Source organism: Quercus lobata, chromosome 9 (assembly GCF_001633185.2).
Source record: "Quercus lobata isolate SW786 chromosome 9, ValleyOak3.0 Primary Assembly, whole genome shotgun sequence".
NCBI lineage: Eukaryota > Viridiplantae > Streptophyta > Magnoliopsida > Fagales > Fagaceae > Quercus > Quercus lobata.
In genome coordinates this window covers 16,917,271-16,942,586 of record NC_044912.1, presented here as the reverse complement: position 1 = coordinate 16,942,586, position 25,316 = coordinate 16,917,271, and the positions used below count along the sequence as shown (strand labels likewise).

General features: G+C 38.6%; 1 protein-coding gene across 1 annotated transcript; it reads right to left on the bottom strand.

Annotated features, from left to right (window-relative positions):
• Positions 1-760: 760 nt before the first annotated feature.
• LOC115960828 (esterase CG5412) lies at positions 761-6,098 on the bottom strand. Its single transcript, XM_031079821.1, has 6 exons — positions 5,592-6,098; positions 5,394-5,492; positions 5,124-5,165; positions 3,186-3,315; positions 1,146-1,247; positions 761-1,047 (listed from the first exon to the last, which is right to left on the bottom strand). Exons 1-6 carry the CDS (start codon positions 5,820-5,822, stop codon positions 968-970), a joined length of 684 nt encoding a protein of 227 aa, XP_030935681.1. The 5' UTR covers positions 5,823-6,098; the 3' UTR covers positions 761-967.
• Between the last annotated feature and the right edge of the window lie 19,218 nt (positions 6,099-25,316).

The window sequence follows — 25,316 nt, the reverse complement described above, 5'->3', positions numbered from 1 at the left end:
CAGCTACAAAATTTGCAGTTTTGCGGAGATAGATTGGGGGTCCGATCTTAAGTCAATAAAAATAAGAGTGACTAATGAGAGAATGCTTGTAACTCAATAATTGATTATGTTTTCAATAGAAATATTTATAATTTAAACATTTCTAATAACTTAAGTCATTTATCAATTATATATTGTGTTGTTAAGAATCTTGTAACTTAGTGACATTATTTAACCTCCTATATGAACAAAACCAATAAAGTTCAAATTATTTTCTTCAATTTATTGTAACAATTGAACTCTCTCTCTCTCTCTCTCTTGTCTATATTTACTAAATATAATTTTTAAGAGGATAGAAACATTAAATATTTTGCCTTGAGAGATGATTTATTAATCAAGAACAAACTTTGTGAACAAACAATGGATAACCATCCATATGATACATCTGTCTCTCTCAAAAAAATAATAATAATAAAGAAAGTTTACTCTGTTTTAAAGCATAGGGTGTATGAATTAGTCATGAAACTTAACAAATACCCCAAGTGCATCAATTAACCATTAATAAATGCTCTAAGTGCTCTTGTTAACCATTAGGGTAAAATAAGTTATTTGTTCAACTTATTTAATTTACACAACTTTTCAAACTTTTCTTTTTTTTTAGATGCAACTTCACACTACGATAACACCCCGAAGTTGAAGTGGAGACTTTGCAGTTTGCATATTAAGTTTATAAGCAAAGGGAATTTCGTAGTTTTATTACCAAAAAAAAAAAAAAAACGAGAAAAAAAAAAGTTCAATGGATTGTGCTATATATGTCAAGAATCTATCTATAACAAGCACTTAATGGTACTATAAAATTGGAAAATCTGATTATCCCCGAAGATGCTAAAAGAGAACGGGGAATTTGCATAACACGATGAGTCGATGACTAAACTAATAAAGCACATTTATTCTGCCATGCCCAGCTACCAAAGCATATTATTATTCACTATTCTTTGATTTCTTTCTGATCTACCATCTTTTGAATCCTCTCAAGGAAGCTCTCCATAATCTGCAAACCCTTTTCATCTGAAATATAAAAAGAGAAATTTTTCTATCAATAACTCATACGCAAAGCATAATTGTAGAGAGAGAGTGAGAATGCAGCAATCTATTAATATATTTACCTAGTCTGGGTATTGTGTGGCCCTTAGGATGATGAATCACAACAGGGTCTACACATTTTTCCAAGAGTTCCTTTCCATATTCCTTCAAGAAGTCAGTCTCCCCTGCAACACAGCCACATAGGTTTTTATTTATTTTTTAAAGATAATTATAGTGTGCTGTTAACCCCATAGCTCGAACATTTTCCCCCTTAAACCCCCAAGCACTTTATGCATGAGGAGGTGTTAATTCAGCTACAAAAACTCTTGGCACATAGATGTTTATTAATTACAAGGGATGTGATTCATGTGAAGCTTGGATAAATGTGGATTGTGGAATGTGGACTACCCAAAAGAAAAGGCTCTTAATTGATAGTTTGGTTTCATAAAAATATATATATATATATATATATATATATATGATAGTTTGGTATGTGCCTAATTTGGAACTAGTCGGCTAAATTTGGTAAGCGCATCTTATTTTATAGGAAAAGTTAACAAATGCATTGATTGAAGAAATATTTTTAGAAATGTTTTATGGGAAGAGAAAAATTAATTGATTTTTTTAACATTTTTTTTATATTTATCATAAAAGTAGTATCAAAACTTTTCTAAAATTGTCCATTAACAGATATACGTTAATAGGACCCTTATTTTATAGTAAGGTTGGTAAGCCCATCTATGTTCAGGATGTTGACAATGCCAACCCAAATTATACATACTAAATGTTAAGGGCAAAACCGTCCAAGTCATGAGTTTAGAGCAATTGCATCAATCCCTATATAATAGAAAAAGTGCATCATTTTACAAATTTTTGCTCAAAATCTACCCCCATCAGTCCTTCTATAACATTGTGCATTTCTAAAATTAATACATTTACACGATTACTGTAACTTTGTATTTTATTATTTAAATATTTTTTCTCCCTCCTCTCTCACCCTTGTCAACTCTCTGTCTTCCCCTGAATCTCTCTCTTCCCCTCACTCTCTTCAATCCAGAAAAAGGAGGAAAACGAAGAAATCAACCCAATCTAACTCCCTTTCTCTTCTTCTCCATCTCACTCTCTCCCTCTCTACAACCGATCAATCCATCCACATACACCTACCAAGGCAACCCACCACCATCCAACCACTACCACCACCACAAGATTACAATACATAATAACCCGACCACAAATTCAAAGGAAAATCAAATACACCCATATACAAACACACAATAGAGATAGAGAGAGGATTGTTGAGAAGATGTGGTTGTGGATTGGTGCTTGGGGGTTGACTAAAACGCGTTTGTAGCGGAGATCTGTCATTGTGGGTCGACTGGAACGAGTCTTTGTACTTATGGTGAAGATGAATGCTTGATGCAACTTAAGGGTTTGAACAAAGGTAGAGGAGATCTAACCGAGAGGGAGTGGAGATTATACTGAGAGGGAGAGAAGGAGAGGTGATCTGAGTAAAGGATTGTCTATGGAGGCAACCAAAACTCTATTTGTTTAGAAACGGGTAGAGAGAGAGAGAGTATGTGTGTGCGTACGCACGCACGTGCATGTTCAAAAAGATTATGGGTAGTTGAGAGAAATAATAAAAAAAAGGTAGGAAATTGATTATTTAAATAAAATAGATTGAAGAATAGATGGACTAATACGGATGATTTTGAGAAGTGGGTGTAAAAAAAAAAAAAAAAAAAGTTCTTAGTCTAAAATAGACAAAAAAATATTTAGTCGGCTTGATGCAAATGCTCTTTGCCCTAAGGAAGAGTAGCACCTATACAAGAACTCAATATTTTTTAAGTTTATTCGACTTAATGAGAAATTTTTATTAATATAATTATTTTTTAAGTAAAATTTTATTTTTATTTGATTTGGAGTAATCAAGCAAATAAAGTCTCCTTCTCAACCAAAAAAAAAAGGCAAATAAAATCAAACAAAGATTTTTTTTTTTTTTGTTTTTTAATGCTTAATGATGGGTGTGTAGCCGTAATTGCCGTAGCCATCACAAAACATCAAAAGGAAAATAACAAAATATTGTATTTGTAAAATGCTATAAGTAGAAGAAACTGAGGAAGTACCTAAAAAGTGAAGGGAAGGGCATTGAATTGGAGTAGAATATGCTTTGTCAGCCAGTGATGATGCCCTAAACTTGGCTCCCCCAACTATTATTAGGAATTTAATTTTAGGAACCTTCGTGAACGTCACGCCCTGCAAATAAAACCAAATCATAAACCTCATTTACATCGTCAAATTTACTAAACAAAAACAAAGGACCTACAATGTTAAGAAAAAAAAAAAGTTAACATATGGCATTAGTTTAAGGAATAATTATCAGGTACTTCCGGAATACGAAAAAATGATATTTCCTCCTCTCATATTCAATGGCATTTGGTTTGCCATAATGTTACATTACGCTACAATATTTTTATTGTAATTTTACATTAATGTAATCTCAATACAAGAATACAATATTAGATTGTTTAGAAAGATAATAAGGTTGATTCTCAAAAAAAGGAAGGTAATAAGATTAAGATGATGTGATATATTTTGCAATTTTAAATTATGGTAATGTTAGAAAAAATAAAATAAACCAAAAACTTTAATGTCATATCATCGTAATGTACATCATAGCGAACTTGTAAGAAAAGTTAGCAGAATTTTTCCAGCAGTACTTAAGAATTTTCCTAATTTAAGATATATTTTTAGAAAGGAAAAAAAAAACAATTTTTTTAACAACTTTTTATATTTCTTATAAGAATAATGTCAAAACTTTCCTAAGAGCATTCTCATCAACACTTCTAAAAAATTTAGTATTTACTATCTCAAAAACTAATTTTATACTAATATATAACTCATCATTTTACAATATCCCTTCTATCAAAACTTCTATTTTTTTAACACTCCATTTAAATATTCTTTCTTTATTCATTTTTTATTCATTTTTTTTCCTCTCTCTCTCTCTTTCTCAACCCAATTATTCTCAACACCGCCAGCCACCACATACACCGTCAGACCAAAAAAAAATCAACAGCAATCGAACCAAATCACCACCAACCACAGCAAGAAAAAAAGGAAAAAAATTCACAAACCATGGCCAAATCGGACCACAACCCATAGCCAAAAAAAAACTCCAAACCAAATCAACCAAATTGGACCACAACTCCTTCGATCCATGCTCCAAACCAAAAACCCCACTCTAACCCACGACTCCTTCAATCCACGCAAACCCATGAAGAGAGAACAAAGAACAGACAACATAGATGGGTTTGGTAGCATGAGTTGAGGTAAGGGAAGAGCGGCTTGGGTTGAGGGAGAACAAAGAAAATTAAAAGTTAAATAAATAAAAAGGAAAGGAGGAAGAGGTGTAGGCGTGGGAGAAAGAGAGAACCAGAAGAAGAAGAAAATGAGGGAAAACAAGAGGAGATAGGAGCGAAAAGGGAAGCGTGTGAGAGGGAAAGTGAAACGTGTTTTATTAAACAATTTTTGTTTTTTTTTTTTTTTTTTACAATCTTGCTACAGTGGACTGCTATCTCTACTAGCCACTATAGCTAGATTGTAAAATTAATAAGATTTAAGAGCTTTGATGGAGTATGCTTTTTGATCTTTTAATGTTAAAATTTAGCATTTATAGTATTTAACATTCTTAATGAGAATGCTTTAAAAGATTATTAACAATTGTTAAAACAATTTTACCGTAAACATGACCCAACATGACTCATGGTGGAGTTAATAAGTTCCACCATGAATATGAAAAAATATAGCAAAATTTCTCCATACTCAAATAGTATCAAAGAATTTTACTAATTTAAGATGTGTTTTTCTTTAAATAATTAAATTTTCACCAACTTTTTTATATTTTTTATAAGAATAAAGTCAAAACTTTCCTAAAAAATTATTAACAATTGTTTTAACTTCGCCCTCGCCCTAAATATGACCCAAGATAGAAAAGGACATTCATGGTTGAAAATTCCCACGCAAAAAAATAAATAAATAATTCATTACAAATGAACAGGTACCTGAGCTTGCAGACCAGGCAGCCCAGCTGACAATATTGCCCCCTGAGAATCATTGCATTCCACGACTCAAAAAAGCACGAAATGAATATGAAAAAGAAAACAAAATTTGACTGGAAAACAATTTCTCGACGTAAACAAGACCCACGATTCATAATTCCCAAAATTTAAGACAAAATGCAAAGGAAAATCAAATCAGTGAATCAATTGTTCACAATTTTTTTTTCCCAATTCAACGAAAACGAAATCAAGTTAAATTTTACACTCACTCACCTGAGAGAAACCAAGGAGTCCATCAAATGGACCATTCTTAATCATGTAATCCTCGATATATGCAAGACATTCATCAAAGTTCGTGTACTCCGTAAATTCCTAAGAGAAATACAAAACGTTTTTAACCATATATTCTTACCAAAGACACTAAAATTAAGGAATAATTATTTATAAAATAAAAATAAATTTAACAAATACCTTATTGAATTGGAACCACTCGTAATAAGGAGGATCAAAAATTCCTTCGACCTCGGATTTGCCTTGGCAAGGAAAAGGTGCATCGAGGTAAACGAGGTCGAGTTTTTGTGTCACAGATTCGGGCCACTTCTTCGTCACCTGTGTCTTCAGAATCTCTCCACTCGTTCTGAACCCATGAAGGCATAGAAACCTGGGCTTTCTCAAAGTCACCGTCCCACCTTCGCTTCCCATGTTTTTTTTTCTTGTTTGCCTTTTGTTCCTTTGTTCTTCTTTCTGAGACTTCAATAAGGAACAAAGCGAATGATAAAGAGTATTTCGTAGGTGTATATAGTGTGGACAATCTTTTACCGTTTACTTTGTTGTTGGTTTCCGCAATTCTGGGATGGAGCTTGATGCGTGGGCTGTCGCTTAATTTAAAGGCTAATATAGGGACCGTGTCAGAGACACAGGAGTTTCCGTCGTTTTGGACCACGGTGAGATGGGTCAATGGATGTGAAGGCTTCGAATCGGACGCGTTTAAGAAAATTAATGTGTGCTTTGAGGTCATCGATTACGAAAGTTGAGTCATTCGAGGGGAAAATAAAATTAGGAAAGTGGACAATGTGCATATAAAATTAGCGCTGCTTACTAAATTTGACGGTTAATAAAATTTGTGAATCTGTGGTTCTTGTTTGAAGAAGAATCAACCAAACCAAACGGGTTTAGTTTATCTTCAATACATTTTTAAAAGAAATCTCATTTTGTTGTAATGAGAAACTGTCACATTAATCACTAACTAAATAAAATGTAGAAATTAAAACTCATTACTATTTATCATTGTATATTTATATCAAAAGCACAAGTCCAATTAAAAAGGTACTAAAAGTAAGTCAAACTCCAACGGAATAGCTAATAACATACAAAAATATTCAAGTAAAGTATAACAAGCCGCTCAGTAAATTCGGTGGTTAATAAAATATGTAAATCAATGGTTCCTGTTTGAAGAATAATCAACTGAATATCTAATAGCTTAAAAACAAATCAAAGTAAAATATAACACGTGTCAAGTGCACTGGATTTGACACAAGCCGTGTCCTACATTTTTATATTTATGATTTATAATTTATTTAGAGTAATGCTACAATTACTATGTATTGATTTTAAAAATTAATGTGTCATTACCAATTATAGAGAAACAATTTAAAATTTAGTTATGAGTGGGTGAAATTCACTAATCACATTTAGGGGTGTCCAACAGAAACCGAGACCCAACCTACCCGCCTAATCCATCCGATCCGGCCCGAGAACCAGCCGATCTGACGCCGATGACAGTCGGCGGCGGGTCTCCGCCTCCAGAACCCGAAAACGGCGGGTCGGTTGGCGGGTTTTCTCCCCAAAACCCGAAGAAACCAGACCAAACCGAGATATGACCAAGTCTCAGTCTCACGATCTGCTCTTCGCCGATGTCTACCCTTTACCAATGCTGCTCGTCGTCGATCTCGGCCTCTCCATCGTCGATCTCTGCCTCTTCGTCGTTGATCTGTGCTCTTCGTCATCAACGTTCACTCTTCGTCCTCAACGTCCCTAGCTCGCCTTCACCTCCATCTCTCAAATTCGTCTTCGCCTCTTTGAAATTTTCATCTCTTAGGTTTGGTTATCTATGAAATTGCTATCTATTGTTGTTTTTGTTCTTTGGATTTGTGGATCTGTTCTTTGGGTTTGTAGATCTTCTCTTTGGGTTTGTAGATCTGTTGATTTTGTTCTTCAAGAATCGAAGTTCAGTGTTTGATCTCTGTATTTCGGTCGAAATCAAAGCCGACCACCGCCCACCCGAGCCTGATCCGACTCGACCGGTGGCTTTTGGCAGTCGGCGGCGGGTCTGGAACTTCTCCACCCGTTCAGATCGGGTCGGTTGCGGGTTGGGCACAAACCTAACCCGGACCAACCCGTGGACAGCCTTAATCACATTCATTACCACATCATTTTGTATGTTTTATGTAGTAAAACCTACAATACATTTAGTATTCTCCATTTATAATTATAATTTAAATAAAATGGAAGATATTGAAATTATCTTCTGTAGGGCCCAACAATATTTGGGCCAACTCCATTTATTCGTTGGGGCCCAAAGGCCCAAGCCGAGGAAAATCTTGGCCCAGACACTGTAATGCAAGTACGAAATAGCATTAGGGATACAGCCGAGGACGACTCAGTCCTTGGCCAGTCCAAAGTCTCCACAGAAGAAAGGGCAAACATGGAATAGAAACAACTTAGGAAAAAATCTAAGATACCTATGCCAATAGAAAAGGGTATGCTGGAAAGTGTAAACGACCGGGGAAAGCTGTCCTTACTGCTATTCAATACTCTGCACCTGACAGAGCCATACTCTCCAGCTTTTTCAACCACCCCCAACCACTCCGGGTATGGGCTGATGGGACAAGTATCAGTCTTGGAATGTCGATCCTACACGTGGACGAAGGATAGAAAAACACTGGCTAGTATAAAGGGAAAAGAAAGTAATTCATGAAAGGGGCTGGGAAAAAATGGCCAAAAACCAGAACCTCCCAGCCCGCCTCCAGGAGAAAGACTCCTAGGGCGAAAATGACTTAACTATGTATGAACACCACAAAAGACTCACCGCCTGGTGACTAAGGCCTAGCCTTTCAAACCCACGCTCTACAAATGATATTGTTTGGGCCTTTTTACGTGTAAACCCAACACTGTTGTGGTTCAATGCGAATCGTGTCCTTACAATTGGCGTCGTCTGTGGGGAAGGCTTGTGTCTTGGCACTGGTGGTGGGTTGGTACCATTCTTCACCTTATTTTCAGTAGTTGGATATAGTGTTTTAGAGTAAAGTCCCGCTAGGGGCTATGTTTCTTCACTAGGGGCTGCGCTCTGTAGCGTCAATAGCACAGATGGTTTCAGGGGCTTGGCCGAGGAGCTGGTCCCTTTAAACCAAGGTCCCACGCCATAGCCGAGGGCATAATTCCCCTAACTACCTATCAAAATTGAGTTTTGGACAGAACCAAGGTATTGCATGGTCCTCGGACTCAAACCTATGGGGAAACCAACTACTTGGATGAGAAAACTGAGTTTTGGACAGAACCAAGGTATTGCATGGTCCTCGGACTCAAACCTATGGGGAAACCAACTACTTGGATGAGAAAACTGAGTTTCGTAAGGTCGGCTACTTAATAAAAATTCTAAGTCACTCAGTCCTCGGCTTAAATACTATAAAAGGTTAAAACTATTAAAAGTGCAAAGAAGATGGTGAAACACCCCACTATTCAGCATCCTACACGGGTTGTTCATTTTGCGGGTGGTATGTCTTCGGAGGGTTACTTCCTATACCATATCGAGCATTCAGTTGTCGTCTTGGCTATTTTTGGGGTAAGTGTTGTTTTCGCAGGTCGGCGTTATTATGCCAAACAATTCTATTAAAGTTATGATAATATTTTTTCCTTAGCAAATATTTTGACCCTAGATGTCATTAATTCAATGCTATATTAATGTGCCGAACAGCACTTGCAAGTTCATAATAGTGCCTTTCTCTTTGATAAGGGATTACGGTCCCAGGTATTGTACTCTAAGGTCGGCGGTATTGTGCCAGGCCGACTCAGTAAGCTCATCATAATGTCCTTTCTTTTTCTGCCTAATAGGAGTTTCAGCTCTAAGTATCACTTATTCGATTCAGTGTTATTAAGCCGGATTGTTTCTATAAACACAGAGTAAGATCTTTTTATTAACTAGGATTTTGGTCCTAGACGTCGGTCAAAGTTTAAAAATAAAAAGAATTCACAAAATTGTACGTCTATGCATCGCACGTCGGTCAAAGTTTAAAAATAAAAAGAATTCACAAAATTGTACGCCTATGCATTGCACGTCGGTCAAAGTTTAAAAATAAAAAGAATTCACAAAATTGTACGTCTATGCATCGCACGTCGGTCAAAGTTTAAAAATAAAAAGAATTCACAAAATTGTACGCCTATGCATCGCATGTTGGTCAAAGTTTAAAAATAAAAAGAATTCACAAAATTGTACGTCTATTCATCGCGTTATCATTTCGGAAGTATAGAGATAGAACATGCGAAGTAAGGTAATAACAATTTTTATTAATATGAAGATGTATTACAACGTACAAAGAGGGGCTTAAACAAGCCTATACAAAAGGAGGATCACCAAAACAATAATAAAAATAAAAAAAACAACAACAACAACAACAACAATGCAGAAAAATAAGCAGTTAGATGTCTTTTTAAACTTGTCTCCGAAGTCCTTCCAAACTTTACCTCAGTAGCGCCCATATTGAGAGAAGGACCTTCTTCAGAAGAAGATGGAAGAGATGAATGAAGAAGATGGAGGAGATGAATGAAAAGAAGGAGGAGAAGAAGAGAGAGGAAATGAAAGGAAAGAAAGAGGAGCAAAAGAGGGAGAAGGAAAAGCACCAAGATGGATCTGGTGGTGGAAAAAAGAAGAAAGAGAGGCAAAAGGAGACACCAGTGAACGAAGAGAGGAAGAAGCAGGGACACATAGTCCCTGCCTCAATCCTGACTCCTAACACACTGGTGCCATGTTAGGTATGCTCATGAGAGAGCGGCTGGTACTGATAATGGGTAACCCCAGCTCAGTCACGCCGAATGTTTGACGTGACGAGCCCCTACTTCGGATTTTGGCTAAGAGGAGGGTAGAAAGGATTTTGAGTCTCCGCCATCCTGCCCTGACCGAGCCATTTTAAGTTTTGTAAGAATGTGGAGTTTTTGGGAGGGGTATGTTTCTTTCATTATTTGCTTTTATCTCAAGTGTATCACGAGCTAGGATACAACTAGTGAATGAAGTAAACTCTAGAGGAAGCTAAAGGTTTTAGATTTCAGAGGGGTTGAAAGGGACTCTGTACGGGAGAAATATCCTCCTGCTTCCCATCTTATATGAAGGGTGGAACGGAAGGTATTCAAATCCGTCCAGATTTCCAAGAAAATTGGTAAACGAGAATGTACCTGTTCCACTTTCCCGCATCGTCAACAAGCCGTCGAAATTAAATGGACTCGTAAATGTAAGTCATTAAAAGCGCGTTCTGGATAACCAAACGGCAGGAATGCGTGGTGAATGAATTCAGGGGAATGTCTCGTAGACCGGTACATTTCCTGGGCAGATGGAGAACCGCCAGTATTAATGAAAGGCTGAATTAAATGAGCCATAATAAAGGCGTGGTATTACCAAAACCCTCCTCTCCAACCAGGAGGTCGGACAGCAGGGTTTTGAGGGGCTATTGTGGGGCCCAACAATATTTGGGCCAGCTCCATTTATTCGTTGGGGCCCAAAGGCCCAAGCCGAGGAAAATCTTGGCCCAGACACTGTAATGCAAGTACGAAATAGCATTAGGGATACAGCCGAGGACGACTCAGTCCTCGGCCAGTCCAAAGTCTCCACAGAAGAAAGGGCAAACATGGTATAGAAACAACTTAGGAAAAAATCTAAGATACCTGTGCCAATAGAAAAGGGTATGCTGGAAAGTGTAAACGACCGGGGAAAGCTGCCCTTACTGCTATTCAATACTCTGCACCTGACAGAGCCATACTCTCCAGCTTTTTCAACCACCCCCAACCACTCTGGGTATGGGCTGATGGGACAAGTATCAATCTTGGAATGTCGATCCTACACGTGGACGAAGGATAGAAAAACACCGGCTAGTATAAAGGGAAAAGAAAGTAATTCATGAAAGGGGCTGGGAAAAAATGGCCAAAAACCAGAACCTCCCAGCCCGCCTCCAGGAGAAAGACTCCTAGGGCGAAAATGACTTAACTATGTATGAACACCACAAAAGACTCACCGCCTGGTGACTAAGGCCTAGCCTTTCAAACCCACGCTCTACAAATGATATTGTTTGGGCCTTTTTACGTGCGAACCCAACACTGTTGTGGTTTGATGCGAATCGTGTCCTTACATCTTCCATTTTATTTGAATTATAATTATAGAATATGTTTTAGGATATTTATCCTAGGAAATCTAGAGGATCTTAATCCAAATAAAACTGAGATAAAATCAAACTTTTCAAAGAAGGACAACTTGCAAACTCAATCAAACAACCAACGTAGTTAGCTTGAGACACTCTAAAATTAAAGTTAGAAATAAAGTGGCTTTTGCGTGCAAGATAAATTGCATACTAACAGTTTTATTTACAAAAAATAATAATAATAATGATATCGCTTAGAATTAGTAGGTTGAACACTTTGGTTTCGGTGGGCTACTGAACTGTGGAAGGCCTACAAAAGTAAACACGCTATCAAAAGGGGACCGGAGAAGACCAGCCAAACACCCTCCGATGGCAAAGTTAGTCTCTCACAGGAATGGAATTCCAACTTTTTGGGAGTCAAGTCTCCAAATATTCTTACCTTCATTTGGTTCAGACCGGTCCTTTATATAGAGACCCTGGGGACGGTTATTTGTCCAATAACCTCCCCAAGATTTGTGGAGGTCAATGAGTCTGGAGATAACTTCCTCAACGGCTACTAAAGTTGTAATCGCTAACGGAAGTTAACTCATTCGAGGAATTCATGGCGATAGCTATGGGTTTAGTAACCGTTCCAAAGAGTCGAAAGTTTCCTAAGTGTTGCATGTTCGTCTGTCCATTGTATGACGATTTGGTCGTCCCTGGACATCTGATAATCGTCCATGGATGACCTTTATGGACGAGTTTATCGTCCATGGGAGACTTCATTATTCAAGAGCAATATTATCGTCCATGAACATCTTTTCTTCTTCTTGGGTAATTCTTGATCTTGCTTGCTCTATTGGCTCTGGACGATCCTTTTGGACGAACTGGAGTTGGACTAATTTTTCACTATCCCATCAGTTGCCCCTTTGTTCAAAGGGTCGTCCAGGATATTGTCATGATTTAATGTGTGTTTATGTGATTTTAACAAAATTTTACTTTTTTGTGAGCCACGTATCGCAAAGCTGTTGGTTGGCCAATCGTGTCGATCTCGTTTCCTAAAGGAACCGCTACGTGTCAATCTCGTTTCCTAAAGGAACCGCTACGTGTCAATTTTTGAGTGGCGAGCGTCATTTAACTGACCCTGTTTATGGGGCCTATAAATAGTGCATTCTTTTTCATGCCCTTCACTTTCCTCTCATTTTCCTTTCTGCCATCTCATTCAAGAGCCTCGTCTAGCTCTCCTCCTAGTTCTATCAGGTATTTCCTCTTTCTTTTTAGGCTTTCATCTTAAATCTTTCTACATTTCAACCATGTCTTCGTCTAGTAGTTTAGAGAAAGAGATAGACGAGTACCAGGACGATTCTTCTGGGAATGAGGGTAGTGATGAGAGTAGTGTAGGTAGCTCGTCCTGTAGCGATTCCTCAGACGAGCATTATTCGTCTGGGGTTCCTGACATTCCCTTGGAGGAATTTCAGGAACTACAACGTAGGATGGCTTCTGGATCTAGGGCTAGCTCGTCCAGACAGCCACCTAGCCCTCTTCAAGACGAGGAAGAGGATAAGGAGGATGTAATTTATAGTTGTGCCCTAGAGGTAGCATCCACCTTAGACGCTGCCAAGTTAAAAACTCTTGTAGATAGATATCAGATTCCTAGAGAGCTTAACCCTCGTCTACCCAAGGTTGGAGAATGGTGTTGTTCTCCTTCCTCTGGTTTAGGGGTATACACTTCCTACATTTTAGCTGGCCTTAGGTTTCCTCTAAATTCCTTCTACAGAGACCTCTTCCAAAGGTTGGGTATTGGACCTAACCAGCTCAACCCCAATGGTTGGAGGACGATAGTCGCCATGCAAGTGCTATGGCGTGAGGCACTGGAAGGGAATTATCCAATTACAATAGACGAGTTCCTTTACTATTATAAGCCCTCGGAGATAAAGAAATCTGCTGGTTTTTACCAATTCTCGTCCAGGGGCTCTTATTACAATTTAATAAAGGGTCGTAGCTCGTTTAACCGGCTCTAGAAAGAAGAATTTTTTATTATTTCTGGAAATTGGGCTGGGGACCCAGCTGATGTGGGTAATCCCCCTTTCCCACCTTTTACCAGCCCTCTAGGTCATCTTTGTCCTTAGGGTATGTTTCCTTTCCATTTTATTTTGTTTTTCTTTACATGTTTTCTATCTTTCAATCGTCTAACTCTTTCTCTTGGTGATGCAACTATTGTCCGTCCACGTTTGGACAAATTTTACTTGGGTCAGATAGACGAGGTTCGTACCTTCTCTAGGAGAACTTTTCACAATTTGGTTACTCTTAGTCGTCTAGCAACTTGGGGGCTTGGCCCAGTACCTACTGCTGAAAATCTCAGTCACGAAGAGACTACCCGCTGAAGTAAGTATCGTCCACTTTATTTCATTTCATTTTTTTTCTTTTTCTTTTTTTATTTAAATTTAATTTTCCTCGTCGCAAGGATAACTACAATGAGGGAAAACAAAGAAAAAACAATAAATAGTGGGGACGAGGATGCTACTGCACCACCAGTCGTCCAAGTGACTTCCGTCCAAGCAGGGAAGAGAAAGTCTAAGTCAATATCCAGTGCCGTGGACCTGGACGACCTTCCAAGTCGTCGAGGCCCCAAGAAGCAAAAGCCTGGTAAGACTTCTCTTCCCAAGGTTCCCAAGTTCACACCTCCGACGTTGAACCTAGACGACCCTCCGGTGGATGTGGAGCCTGTCCAAACAGTCCATCCCGTCCAGACTGATCCTCCTCCCCCTCTAGTCAAAGCCTCTCGCAAGCCTAATTCGTCAAAGACATCTTATCGTCCTTCCAACCTGGTTCTGGACGAGGGCTACGCATGGAGGACGTTCAAAGGAATCGTCATTGAGCATGAAGTCAATGAATGCTACAACATGTCAGTGAAAGAATTTGAACGTTCTGGCATCCATGACCTTTTTTAGGTAAGTCTTTCCCTCGTCCTTGCGTGTCAATTTTTTTTTTTTTTTTTTTTTTTTTTTTTGAATAGGATGTCTAACTCCCCTTCGTCCATACGCAAGCTATGTCAAAATTTTATACAGCAACTTGCCAGGCTAAGGAGCTCGTTACAGAGGCTAAGATTGCTAAGGACAAAGCTAAGGAGCTGAACAATGAGATTTTGCTAAAAAAGGGGGAGGTCCTTAGGTTGACTGAAGATTTTAATCGTCTTCAAGGAAGTGAGACGAAGTTAAAGAACGAGGTGGAAGAGCTTAAAGCTAATAATATAGAAAAAGATACTCGTATCGTCTATCTCGAAGGACAAGTCTCTGAGTTTGTCTCGTCCTTAGAGAAAGCATGTGAAGAAGCCATAGCAGCCTTCAAGAAGTCTGACAAGTATAAGAATCGTCTAGACAGCCACTATGCAGCTGGCTATGAGGATTTTCGTGTTGACGCTAAGGAAACATATCCTGACTTGGACTTTGATTCTTTCAAGCTTCCACTTGCTAATGAAAGCTCCTTGCTGCAAACGAGTTCTGAGGACGTCAACATAATGGACGATGCTAACAATGAAGTGACTCAAGACGACCCCAAGACTAGCTTACCCAAGTGATTACATTTTCCTTAGAAAATTTATTTTACTTTTATTTGGAAGTGCTTGTTGTTTTAGGCTTTGTTCTTGCTTCTTTTATTCAAGTTTATCCAAGTACAATTATCTCGTCTAAGATTATGGACGAGTTTTATATACAATCAGTTATATTTTCATAACTTTTAAGGGTTTTTTGGACGTGGGTCGTCCACCCTTCTTTAAATTCTATGAACAAATGAATATTTTCTATTTTCACCTTCCATTGTGTTTGAATACATACATTTCCAGCTTTATGTATGAAATTTATTTTCATTATTCATATCATTTTTATGGTTGTGTGGTTCTGTCCACTCAGGAAATCAGTTTGCCTCATCTTGAGTATATGGGTGAATTTCTTATTACATCACCGAAATAGAGCAAATTAAATCCTTTAGCTATCAAGTGCAGTTCGTCTATGAATGACGTTCTTCTTGGCTAGCTTTTATTCGTTATTCAAATTTAGGGACGATCATATTTCCGTCCTCGATAAAACTGTTCCCAGCAATTTCTCGTCCATGCATTGGATTGTTACGCTGGTTAGATTCGTTTATGGGCTTGTGCTTTTGCACAATCTTTGTTCGTCCATGTTTTGGACGATCATTTCTCAGGTTTCATCTCGTCTTAAACTTTAGACGGACATACCTTGTTTTATTTTTCCTTTAAGGAAAGCTTATGGACAATACATCCTTGCGTCCAAAGATTTCATTCGTCCATGCTTGTTTGCTTCTTTGTGGATCACTCTGAATGAATATACAAAAATAAAGGATTCCCATACAATATACTTGAAAATACATCATATATATATCTGAAAATCCAAACTTATGCAAACATTCGTCTACAAGCATGGCACATGCTCGAGAGCTAATGCCTTAGGGAATTAAAAATACACACCAACTCGTCCATGAATAGCACAAAAGTGAAAACACTAATGTACTTTCTAGGGGATTATTGAAATACTTAAAACACATAGTAGTAGTAAACAAACAAACAAACACGAGAATACTTCCACTCGTCTAGGTATCTCGTCCGTGGCCACTTTCGTCTAGAGTCAGCATTTATTGATGGTATTTCCTTAGGTGCTCAACATTCCAAGGGTGTTCTATCCTCCGTCCATCCAAAGCTTCCAAATAGTAGGATCCTTGCCTCTTGCAGTTGATAACCCTATAAGGTCCTTCCCAATTTGGCTCCAGTTTCCCGTAGGTTGGGTTTCTTGTTGCTAAGGTAACCCTCTTCAGGATAAGATCCCCAATATTGAAGCGTCTGGGCTTCACCATGGCATCATATTGTCTTGTCATAAGATTTTTGTACCTTGTTATTCTCTATTCTGCATCCATCCTCACCTCGTCCATAAGATCAAGGTTAAGATGGAGTTGTTCTTCGTTTTCTTCAGCTTGATACTTCCTCACCCTGTGGCTGGCCATATGTACTTTTGCTGGTATAATTGCCTCACTTCCATAGGCTAGTTTAAAAGGAGTTTCCCCTGTGGGAGTTCTCACTGTCATTCTGTAAGCCCACAAAACACCCAATAACTCATCCAGCCATACTCCCTTTGCCCTTTTAAGTCAAGTCTTGATGATCTTCAACAAGGATCGGTTTGCTACTTCTGCCTGGCCATTGGCCTATGGGTGGGAGGGTGAGGAGTAATGGTTCCCGATTCCAAGTTGTTCACAAAATTCCTTAAAAGGTGTGTTGTCGAACTGTCGTCCATTGTCAGACACTACTACCCTAGGTACCCCGAATCTGCATACAATGTTCTTCCAGACGAAGTTCTTGACATTCTGTTGTGTAATTTTTGCCAAGGGTTCGACTTCCACCCATTTTTTGAAGTAATTTATTCCTACCATCAAAAACTTCATTTGCCGAGTTCTAGTTGGAAAGGGCCCCAAAATATCTAGTCCCCATTGCGCGAAAGGCCAAGGGGCCATCATTGTCGTAAGATACTCTGCTCGCTGTCTAAGAATGTCACTGAAGCGCTGACATTGATCACATACCTTAATATATGTCTTAGCATCAGCTTGGATGGTTGGCCAATAGAATCCGCTATGGAGGACTTTATGGACGAGTGATCTGGCTCCTGAGTGGTTACCACTTGCTCCTTCATGAACCTCCCTCAACATGTAATTTGCCTTGTCCAGAGCCAAACACCTTAGGAGAGGCTGGGAAAAACCTCTCTTGTATAACACTTCGTCCATAAGGATGTACCTAACTGATTTAACCTTGAGCTTCCTGACTTCGTCCTTCTCCTCTGGAAGCCTTCCGTCCTTCAAGTATAACACTATTGGGGTCATCCAATTTTCATCACCCTCTATCTGCAGTATTTCTAGAAGGTCTATACTCGACATGTATTGTACTGCATCCAACTCGTCCATTGCTTCATTCGCGGAGGCTTCCTTTGCCAGAGTATCTGCTTCCACATTCTCTTCCCTTGGGATTTGAATGAAATCGGTTTCTTTGAATTTCTTCACAATGCGTACTACTTTCTTTAAATATCTCTTCATTTTGTCTTCCTTGACTTTACATGTCCCATTCACTTGGCCTATGACCAACTGAGAGTCTCCCAAGACAAGTATTGAGTCTGCTTCTACAGATTTAGCCAACTCCAACCCTTTAAAAGGGTTTCATACTCCACTTCATTATGAGTGGTTTGGTATTGCAAAAGAACCTTGTACTTTAATTTGTCTCCTTCTGGTGACTGCAAAACAACTCCTATACCTTCAGCATGTAGTGTAGACGATCCGTCTACATGGACGACCCATTTTTTATTGTCCTCTCTTTCGCCTAAATCCTCATAACTTGGAGTGAACTCTGCAATGAAATCTGCCAAGGTTTGGACCTTTATTGCATTTCTCGGTTGGTACCGAATGTCAAATTCACTAAGTTCCACCACCCATTGAATCAGTCGTTCTGCAGCTTCCAGCTTGTTCGTTGCCTTCTTGAGCAGATAGTCCATCATGACATTGATGATATGAACTTGGAAGTAATGTCTTAACTTTTTAGAAGTTGTTATCAGTGCAAAAGCCAACTTCTCTATCAGTGGGTACCTTCCTTCTGCTCCTCTGAGTGCTCGGCCAGTGTAGTACACGGGTTTTTACACTTTTCCTTCCTCCCTGATTAGTGCTGAACTTACGGCATGTAGAGACACCACTAAGTACAGATACAGTTCCTCTCCTTGCACGGACGGACTTAATAATGGAGCTATAGTGAGATAGTCTTTCAGATTTTGGAAGGCCTTTTGACATTCGTTCGTCCATTCAAATGCCTTCCTGAGGACTTTAAAGAAAGGTAAACATTTGTTTGTGGCTTTCGAAACAAATATGTTCAAAGTAGCAACTCGCCTAGTGAGGGATTGGACTTCCTTGATATTCTTCGGTGGTTCCATATCTAATATGGCTTGGATCTTGTCTGGATTCGCTTCAATTCCTCTTTGCGAAACCATGAACCCCAGAAACTTTCCCGATGATACTCCGAATGCACATTTACTTGGGTTCAATTTCATCTTATATCGCCTAAGTGTTTTAAAGGTTTCCTGTAGATCGTCCAAGTGGCTTCCCTCGTCTAGGCTCTTCACAAGCATATCGTCGACATAGACCTCTACATTCCGCTCTATCTGTGGACGGAACATGTGATTAACCAACTTTTGATAAGTTGCCCCTACGTTTTTTAGACCAAAGGGCATCATCTTATAGCAAAATAAACCTTGACTGGTAATAAAGGAGGTCTTTTCCTGGTCAACTTCATCCATCTTTATCTTATTATATCTTGAGAAGGCATTCATGAAGCTCAACAACTGATGGCCAGCTGTAAAGTCCACCAATTGATCAATGCGTGGCAAATGATAACTATCCTTAGGGCAAGCCTTGTTCAAATTAGTGAAATCTACGCACATTCTCCACTTGCTATTTGCTTTCTTCACCATCACCACATTGGCTAACCAATCCGGGTAATAGACTTCCTTAATAAACTGTGATGTGGTCAGTTTCTGAACCTCTTCCTTGATTGCCTTATCCCGCTCAGGAGCGAACACCCTTTTCTTCTGACGAACAGGCTTAGAAAAGGGGTACACATTCAATCGATAAGTGATTACACTTGGATCGATTCCTGGCATGTTGTCATGACTCCATGCAAAAACATTGATACTCTTTCTCAAGAACTGGATGAGGTCTTTTCTTGCCTTCTCCTTCATACCTGTTCCAATTCTAGTGAATTTCTCGGGATCATCTTCTTGCAAAAGAACATTTTCCAGCACTTCCGTGGGCTCTGCAACAACCCTTCTTTCCTCAATACTCATTGTCTGCACCTGCTCGTCCAAAGCCATCATGACTAAATAACATTCTCTAGCTGCCAACTGATCTCCTTGTGCTTGTCCTATCCCATACTTCGTAGGGAATTTGACTGATAGATGGTTGGTAGATGTTATCGCCTTCCAACTGTTCAGAGTTGGTATTCCAATAATAGTATTGTATGAGGATGAACAATCCACCACGAGAAAATTGACTTCCCTAGTTATCTGCTGCGGGTATGATCCCACCACTACAGGTAATGTAATGGTGCCTACGAGTTGCACCTTCATTCCTCTGAACCCTATCAATGGTGAGCACACTGGACGAAGTTGATCCCGCCCAAGTCTCATCTGTTGGAAGGCAGGGTAGTACAATATATCTGTTGAGCTTCCATTGTCAACTAACACTCTCCTGGTTGTATAATCTGCAATAAGTAGAGTAATGACAATTACATCATTATGCGGGTGATGGATCCTTTCAGAATCTTCGTTGGTGAATGAAATAGTCGGCTCGTCCATTGATCTCGTCCTTGGTGATCGTCCAGAGAGTTGCACGTTTTGCACCACTTTGAGATACGTCTTCTTTGACTTAGAAGATTGCTCTATCGAGGTTCCTCCTATGATAATCCTTATCTCTCCTAGTGGGGGCCGGGACGATTCCTCCATTTTTCCCTTCAACTTCTCATCTTTATGATCCCTTCCAACGAAGTGCCTTAACTTTCCTTGTCTAATCAGATTCTCAATTTGCTGCTTTAGGTCATAACATTCATCCGTGTCATGCCCATGGTCCCTATGGAAGCGACAATATTTATTCTTATTGCGCTTATTGGGATCTCCTTTCATCTTCTTTGGCCATTTTAGAGAAGGGTCATCTTTGATTTGCATGAGCACCTGATCAAGTGGAGCGTTTAGGGGCGTGTAGTTCTGACTTCTTCCGAAGGGACTCGTCTTCCTATTATCTCGTTCCTTCTTATCTTCCGTCCATCCCTTCTTTGGACAAGGGCCTTGTTCTGAGTGGCGTGCTGGGTGTGTTTCCATCCTTTCAGCTCTTTTCCTCTTCTTGGCTATAATCGCATCTTCTGCATTCATAAAGTTCTGAGCTGAATGGACGAGCTCAGCCATGGATTGAGGCTCCTTCTTATATAGCTTGTGGATAAATAGATCTGAATTAATCCCATTATGGAAGGCCGCCAATAGAAACTTGTCGTCTACCTCGTCCACACTTAGGGCTTTTCTGTTGAAATGAGTGATAAATGACCACAGGCTCTCATTCTCCCCTTGCTCTATGGTTAACAAACTAGATGAGGAACACTTGTGTCTCTGTCCCCTAATGAAATTGTTAACAAACAACTTGCTCAACTCTTCGAAAAAACTTACAGAATTTTGGGGTATTTTGTTGAACCAAACTCGTGCCGGACTTTTAAGGGTAGTAGGGAAGGCTCTACACATGATTTCATCAGGGACCCCTTGAAGGTGCATCGTTGTCTTGAAAGTAGCAATGTGATCAAATGAATCACGCGTTCCATCATACGAATCCAGAGAAGGCAACTTGAACTTTGATGGTAGAGGATGACCATTGATGGAAGCCGTAAAGGGGGAATCAGTTCTGTGGACCAAATCTTCTATAAGATTCGTCCTTCTCATGTTCTCTTTCATTTCCTCCATGACTTTCTTCATTTGGTCCATCTCTTCTTTTAAGCGTGGTACCGTTCGCGAAGTAGTGCCTCTTAACTGACTTCCAATTTCAGTATTTTCTCTATCATCATGACCTTGTGTTTGTCCTCCTCCTTCATGTTCCTCACGTGTTTGCCTTCTCTGATTAATCTCCATTCTTAACTCTTGGTTTTGGCGAGTCAACTTCGCCATTGCAGCCGCCATAGATTGCACATGTTAGACAGATGATGTCTGCATGACTGGTGCAGATTGGCGATCGCATTGGGGATCGCTTGAAGCGCCTCTGCTTCCCTGATGGCCTGGGCTAGTAGCCCTCAATCTGGTCCTGACCATCCAACCTTTTGTCACGGAAAAGAAAACTACCAAACAATCTCCCTCCCCACAAACGGTGCCAACTGATATCGCTTAGAATCAGTAGGTTAAACGCTCTGGTTTCGGTAGGCTACTAAACTGTGGAAGACCTACAAAAGTAAACACGCTATCAAAAGGAGACCGAAAAAGACCGGCCAAACACCTTCCAATGGCAAAGTTAGTCTCTCACAGGAATGGAGTTCCAACTTTTTGGGAGTCAGGTCTCCGAATGTTCTTAGCTTCATTTGGTTCAGACCGGTCCTTTATATAGAGACCCTAGGGACGGTTATTTGTCCAATAACTTCTCCAAGATTTGTGGAAGCCAATGAGTCCGGAGATAACTTCCTCAACGGCTACTAAAGTTGTAACCGCTAACGGAAGTTAACTCATTCGAGGAATTCATGGCGATAGCTATGGATTTAGTAACCGTTCCAAAGAGTCGAAAGTTTCTTAAGTGTTGCATGTTCGTCCGTCCATTGTATGACGATTTAGTCGTCCCTGGACGTCTGATAATCATCCATGGATGACCTTTATGGATGAGTTTATTGTCCATGGGAGACTTGATTTTTCAATAGAGATATTATCGTCCATGAACATCTTTTCTTCTTCTTGGGTGATTCTTGATCTTGTTTGCTCTATTGGCTTTGGACGATCCTTATGGACGAACTGGAGTTGGACTAATTTTTCACTATCCCATCAAATAATAATAATAAAAAATGAATAGATGCTTTAAGGACATTGGTTTAGGAAATATTTTTAGAAACTTTTTTTGAAAAAAGAAAAAAAGCAATTAATTTTTTTGACGGTTTTTTATATTTTCCATAAAAGTTTTTTCAAAATTTTCCTAGATATTTTATTAATAATTGGCCTAAGAATACCCTTTAACATAATCATTTTATTTATGGGATTGTGTAAGTTATGGTCAACGCAATCCCCCCCCCCCTTCCCCAAAAAAAAAAAGAAGGCGAAAAGCACATTTTCGTTCCTACATTTTCACACGATTTCCACTTTGGTCCCTATATTTTATTTTTACTGCTTTTAGTCCATACTTAGAAAAACGCCTTCTGTTTTAGTCCTTTCCGTCAGTGCCATTAGGGCATTGACCTATGTGGCAAACGAAATTATTAAAATAATAATAAAAAATTTTATTTTGTCATTAAAAAATGCCAAGTCAGCATTTAAATTTTAAAAAATAATTTATTAATTTTAATTAAATAAAACAATAAAAAACAAAAATAAAAATAAAAAATCACATTAATTGAGATTGAAGTGTGTCTTGAGCAAGAACAACAAGAACACAAACTCAGATCTAAGAACACAAAATTAAAATCCAAAAATCACAAACCCAATAAAGAAGAACATCAAATTAAACCTGAACAAGGAATTAAACATGAAAACAAACACAAAACACAAACCCAAAAAATTAAAATAAAACCAGCACAAACCCAAAAACAACAAAGAACACAATCCCAAATCAAGAACACAAACCTAGAAATTAAAAAAAAAAAAAAAAAAAAAAAAAGAGAGAATGAACTAGACATCAAGAGATTAAACTAAAAAGATGAAAGATCTGTGTTTTAATCATAGAGCAAGATCCTGGATTTGAACAAACTTTTAGCCCCAAACTCCGATTCACGCTGAAAGCGCAAAAACCCATTTAACAATAACAAAAACAAAAAGCCAAAGCCCAGAGAAACAGAAAGAAAGTAAAATCTAGGGTTTTGAAAAATCTGATTCGGAATGGGGACGCCATTTCCGGGCCTGCAACACCGAGACAGTGGTGGAGGCGTGGCGATAATGGCGGGACCAGTGAAAGCTATGGAGCCCACACCGTCAAAGACTTGTTTGAAGAACTCGTTGCTTAAGCCCCTAATCCTAATCTTCTTGTTCTTTCACAAGGCTATACGTTCCGAGCTCGAGAGGTTACACCATGCCGCCGTGACTTTTGCTACCACCGGTGGCGATATCAAGCCCTTGTTCGACCGCTACCATTTTCTCCAAGCTATTTACAAGCACCACTGCAATGCCGAGGACGAGGTGTGTTTTGTAATTTTATGGATTTCTTTCAGATTGGAAATGTTTTTTTTTTTTTTTTGGAGGTTAAATAATATGAATTTTCTATCAGTTTTTGTTTATTTAGTTGTTAGCTTGAATAAAATTGATTATCCTTTTGGCTGTGTGTTCAAATCCAAGATCTCGTTCTGTGATTAAAACCCAGATCTTTCATCTTCTTAGTTCAATCTCTTGATGTCTAGTTCGTTCTCTATTTTTTTTTTTTTTAATTTCTGGGTTTGTGTTCTTGGATCTAGGATTGTGTTCTTGTTGTTTTTGCTCAAGACACACTTCAATCTCAATTAATGTGATTTTTTATTTTTATTTCTGTTTTTTATTTTTTTATTTAATTAAAATTAATAAATTATTTTTTAAAATTTAAATGCTGACTTGGCATTTTTTAATGACAAAATAAAATTTTTTATTATTATTTTAATAATTCCATTTGCCACATAGGTCAGTGCCCTAACGGCACTGATGGAAAAGACTAAAACAGAAGGCGTTTTTCTAAATAGGGACTAAAAGCGGTAAAAATAAAATATAGGGACCAAAGTGGGAATCGTGTGAAAATATAGGGACAAAAATGTGCTTTTTGCCAAAAAAGAAAGAAAAAGAGACGAAAGTCTAACAACACACAACCCTTTTAGTTTAGCTAGGGGCTAGCTATGGGTATAGCTCATAGGACAACATAATGATGCCACATATCCTATTGCATTTAATGACAACTGATAATAGGGGGAAATTAATGTAGATGTGATAGGGTGTTGCCAAGTTTCAAGTGGACGGGAGACTTGCTTAGCTCTATCAACCCTTTTTATGCTATGAGATGTCATAGAAGCTATAAGTCCAAGGATGCAACTTTTTAACTACAATTTTAATGAGATCAATTATGAGTGGTAGTTTTATATAAAAGTGATTATTCTCCGCTCACAATCGACAACTTTAACAAGTTGTGACAAATGAAAGAAAGAGAGACAAAATCCTAACAACACACAACCCTTTTAGTTTAGCTAGAGGGCTAGTTATGGGTACAACTCATAGGACAACATAATGATGCCACATATCCTATTGCATTTAATGTACAAGTGATAGTAGGGGGAAATTAATGTAGATGTGATGGGGTGTCACCGAGTTTCAAGTGGACACGAGACTTGCTTAGCTCTATCAACTTTTTTATCCTGTGAGATGTCACATAAGTTAAAATCCAAAGATGTAATTTTTTAACTACAATTTTAATGAGATCAATTATGAGTGGTAGGTCTATATGAAAGTGATTATTTTCGACTCACAATCAACAACTTCAACAAGTTGTGGCAAATGAAAAAAAGAGAGATAGAATTCTAACAACACACAACCCTTTTAGTTTAGTTAGGGGGCTAGTTATAGGTATAGCTCATAGGACAACATAATGATGCCACCTACCCTATTGCCTTTAATGTACAAGTGATAATAGGTGGAAATTAATGTAGATGTGACGGGATGTCGCTAAGCTTCAAGTGGACATGAGACTTGCTTAGCTCTATCAAACATTTTTATGCTATGAGATGTCATAAAAGCTGAAATCCAAGGAAGCAACTTCTTAACTACAATTTTAATAAGATCAATTATGAGTGGTAGGTTTATATAAAAGTGATTATTCTCCGCTCACAATCGACAACTTTAGCAAGTTGTGACAAATGACACGTAATCTTAGAAAAAATTTGCCTCCTAAATTACCAAAATGCCAAGATCTTGAGCTCTAGTCAACTTGGTTGGGTTTGGGCCCAACGGATAGTTAACCAACTTACCTCCCTTTCCGCGTGCGTGCGCTAAATTTGTTCAAAAATTCCCACACGTGCCGACACAATCCTTCAAAACCGTGTGATCAT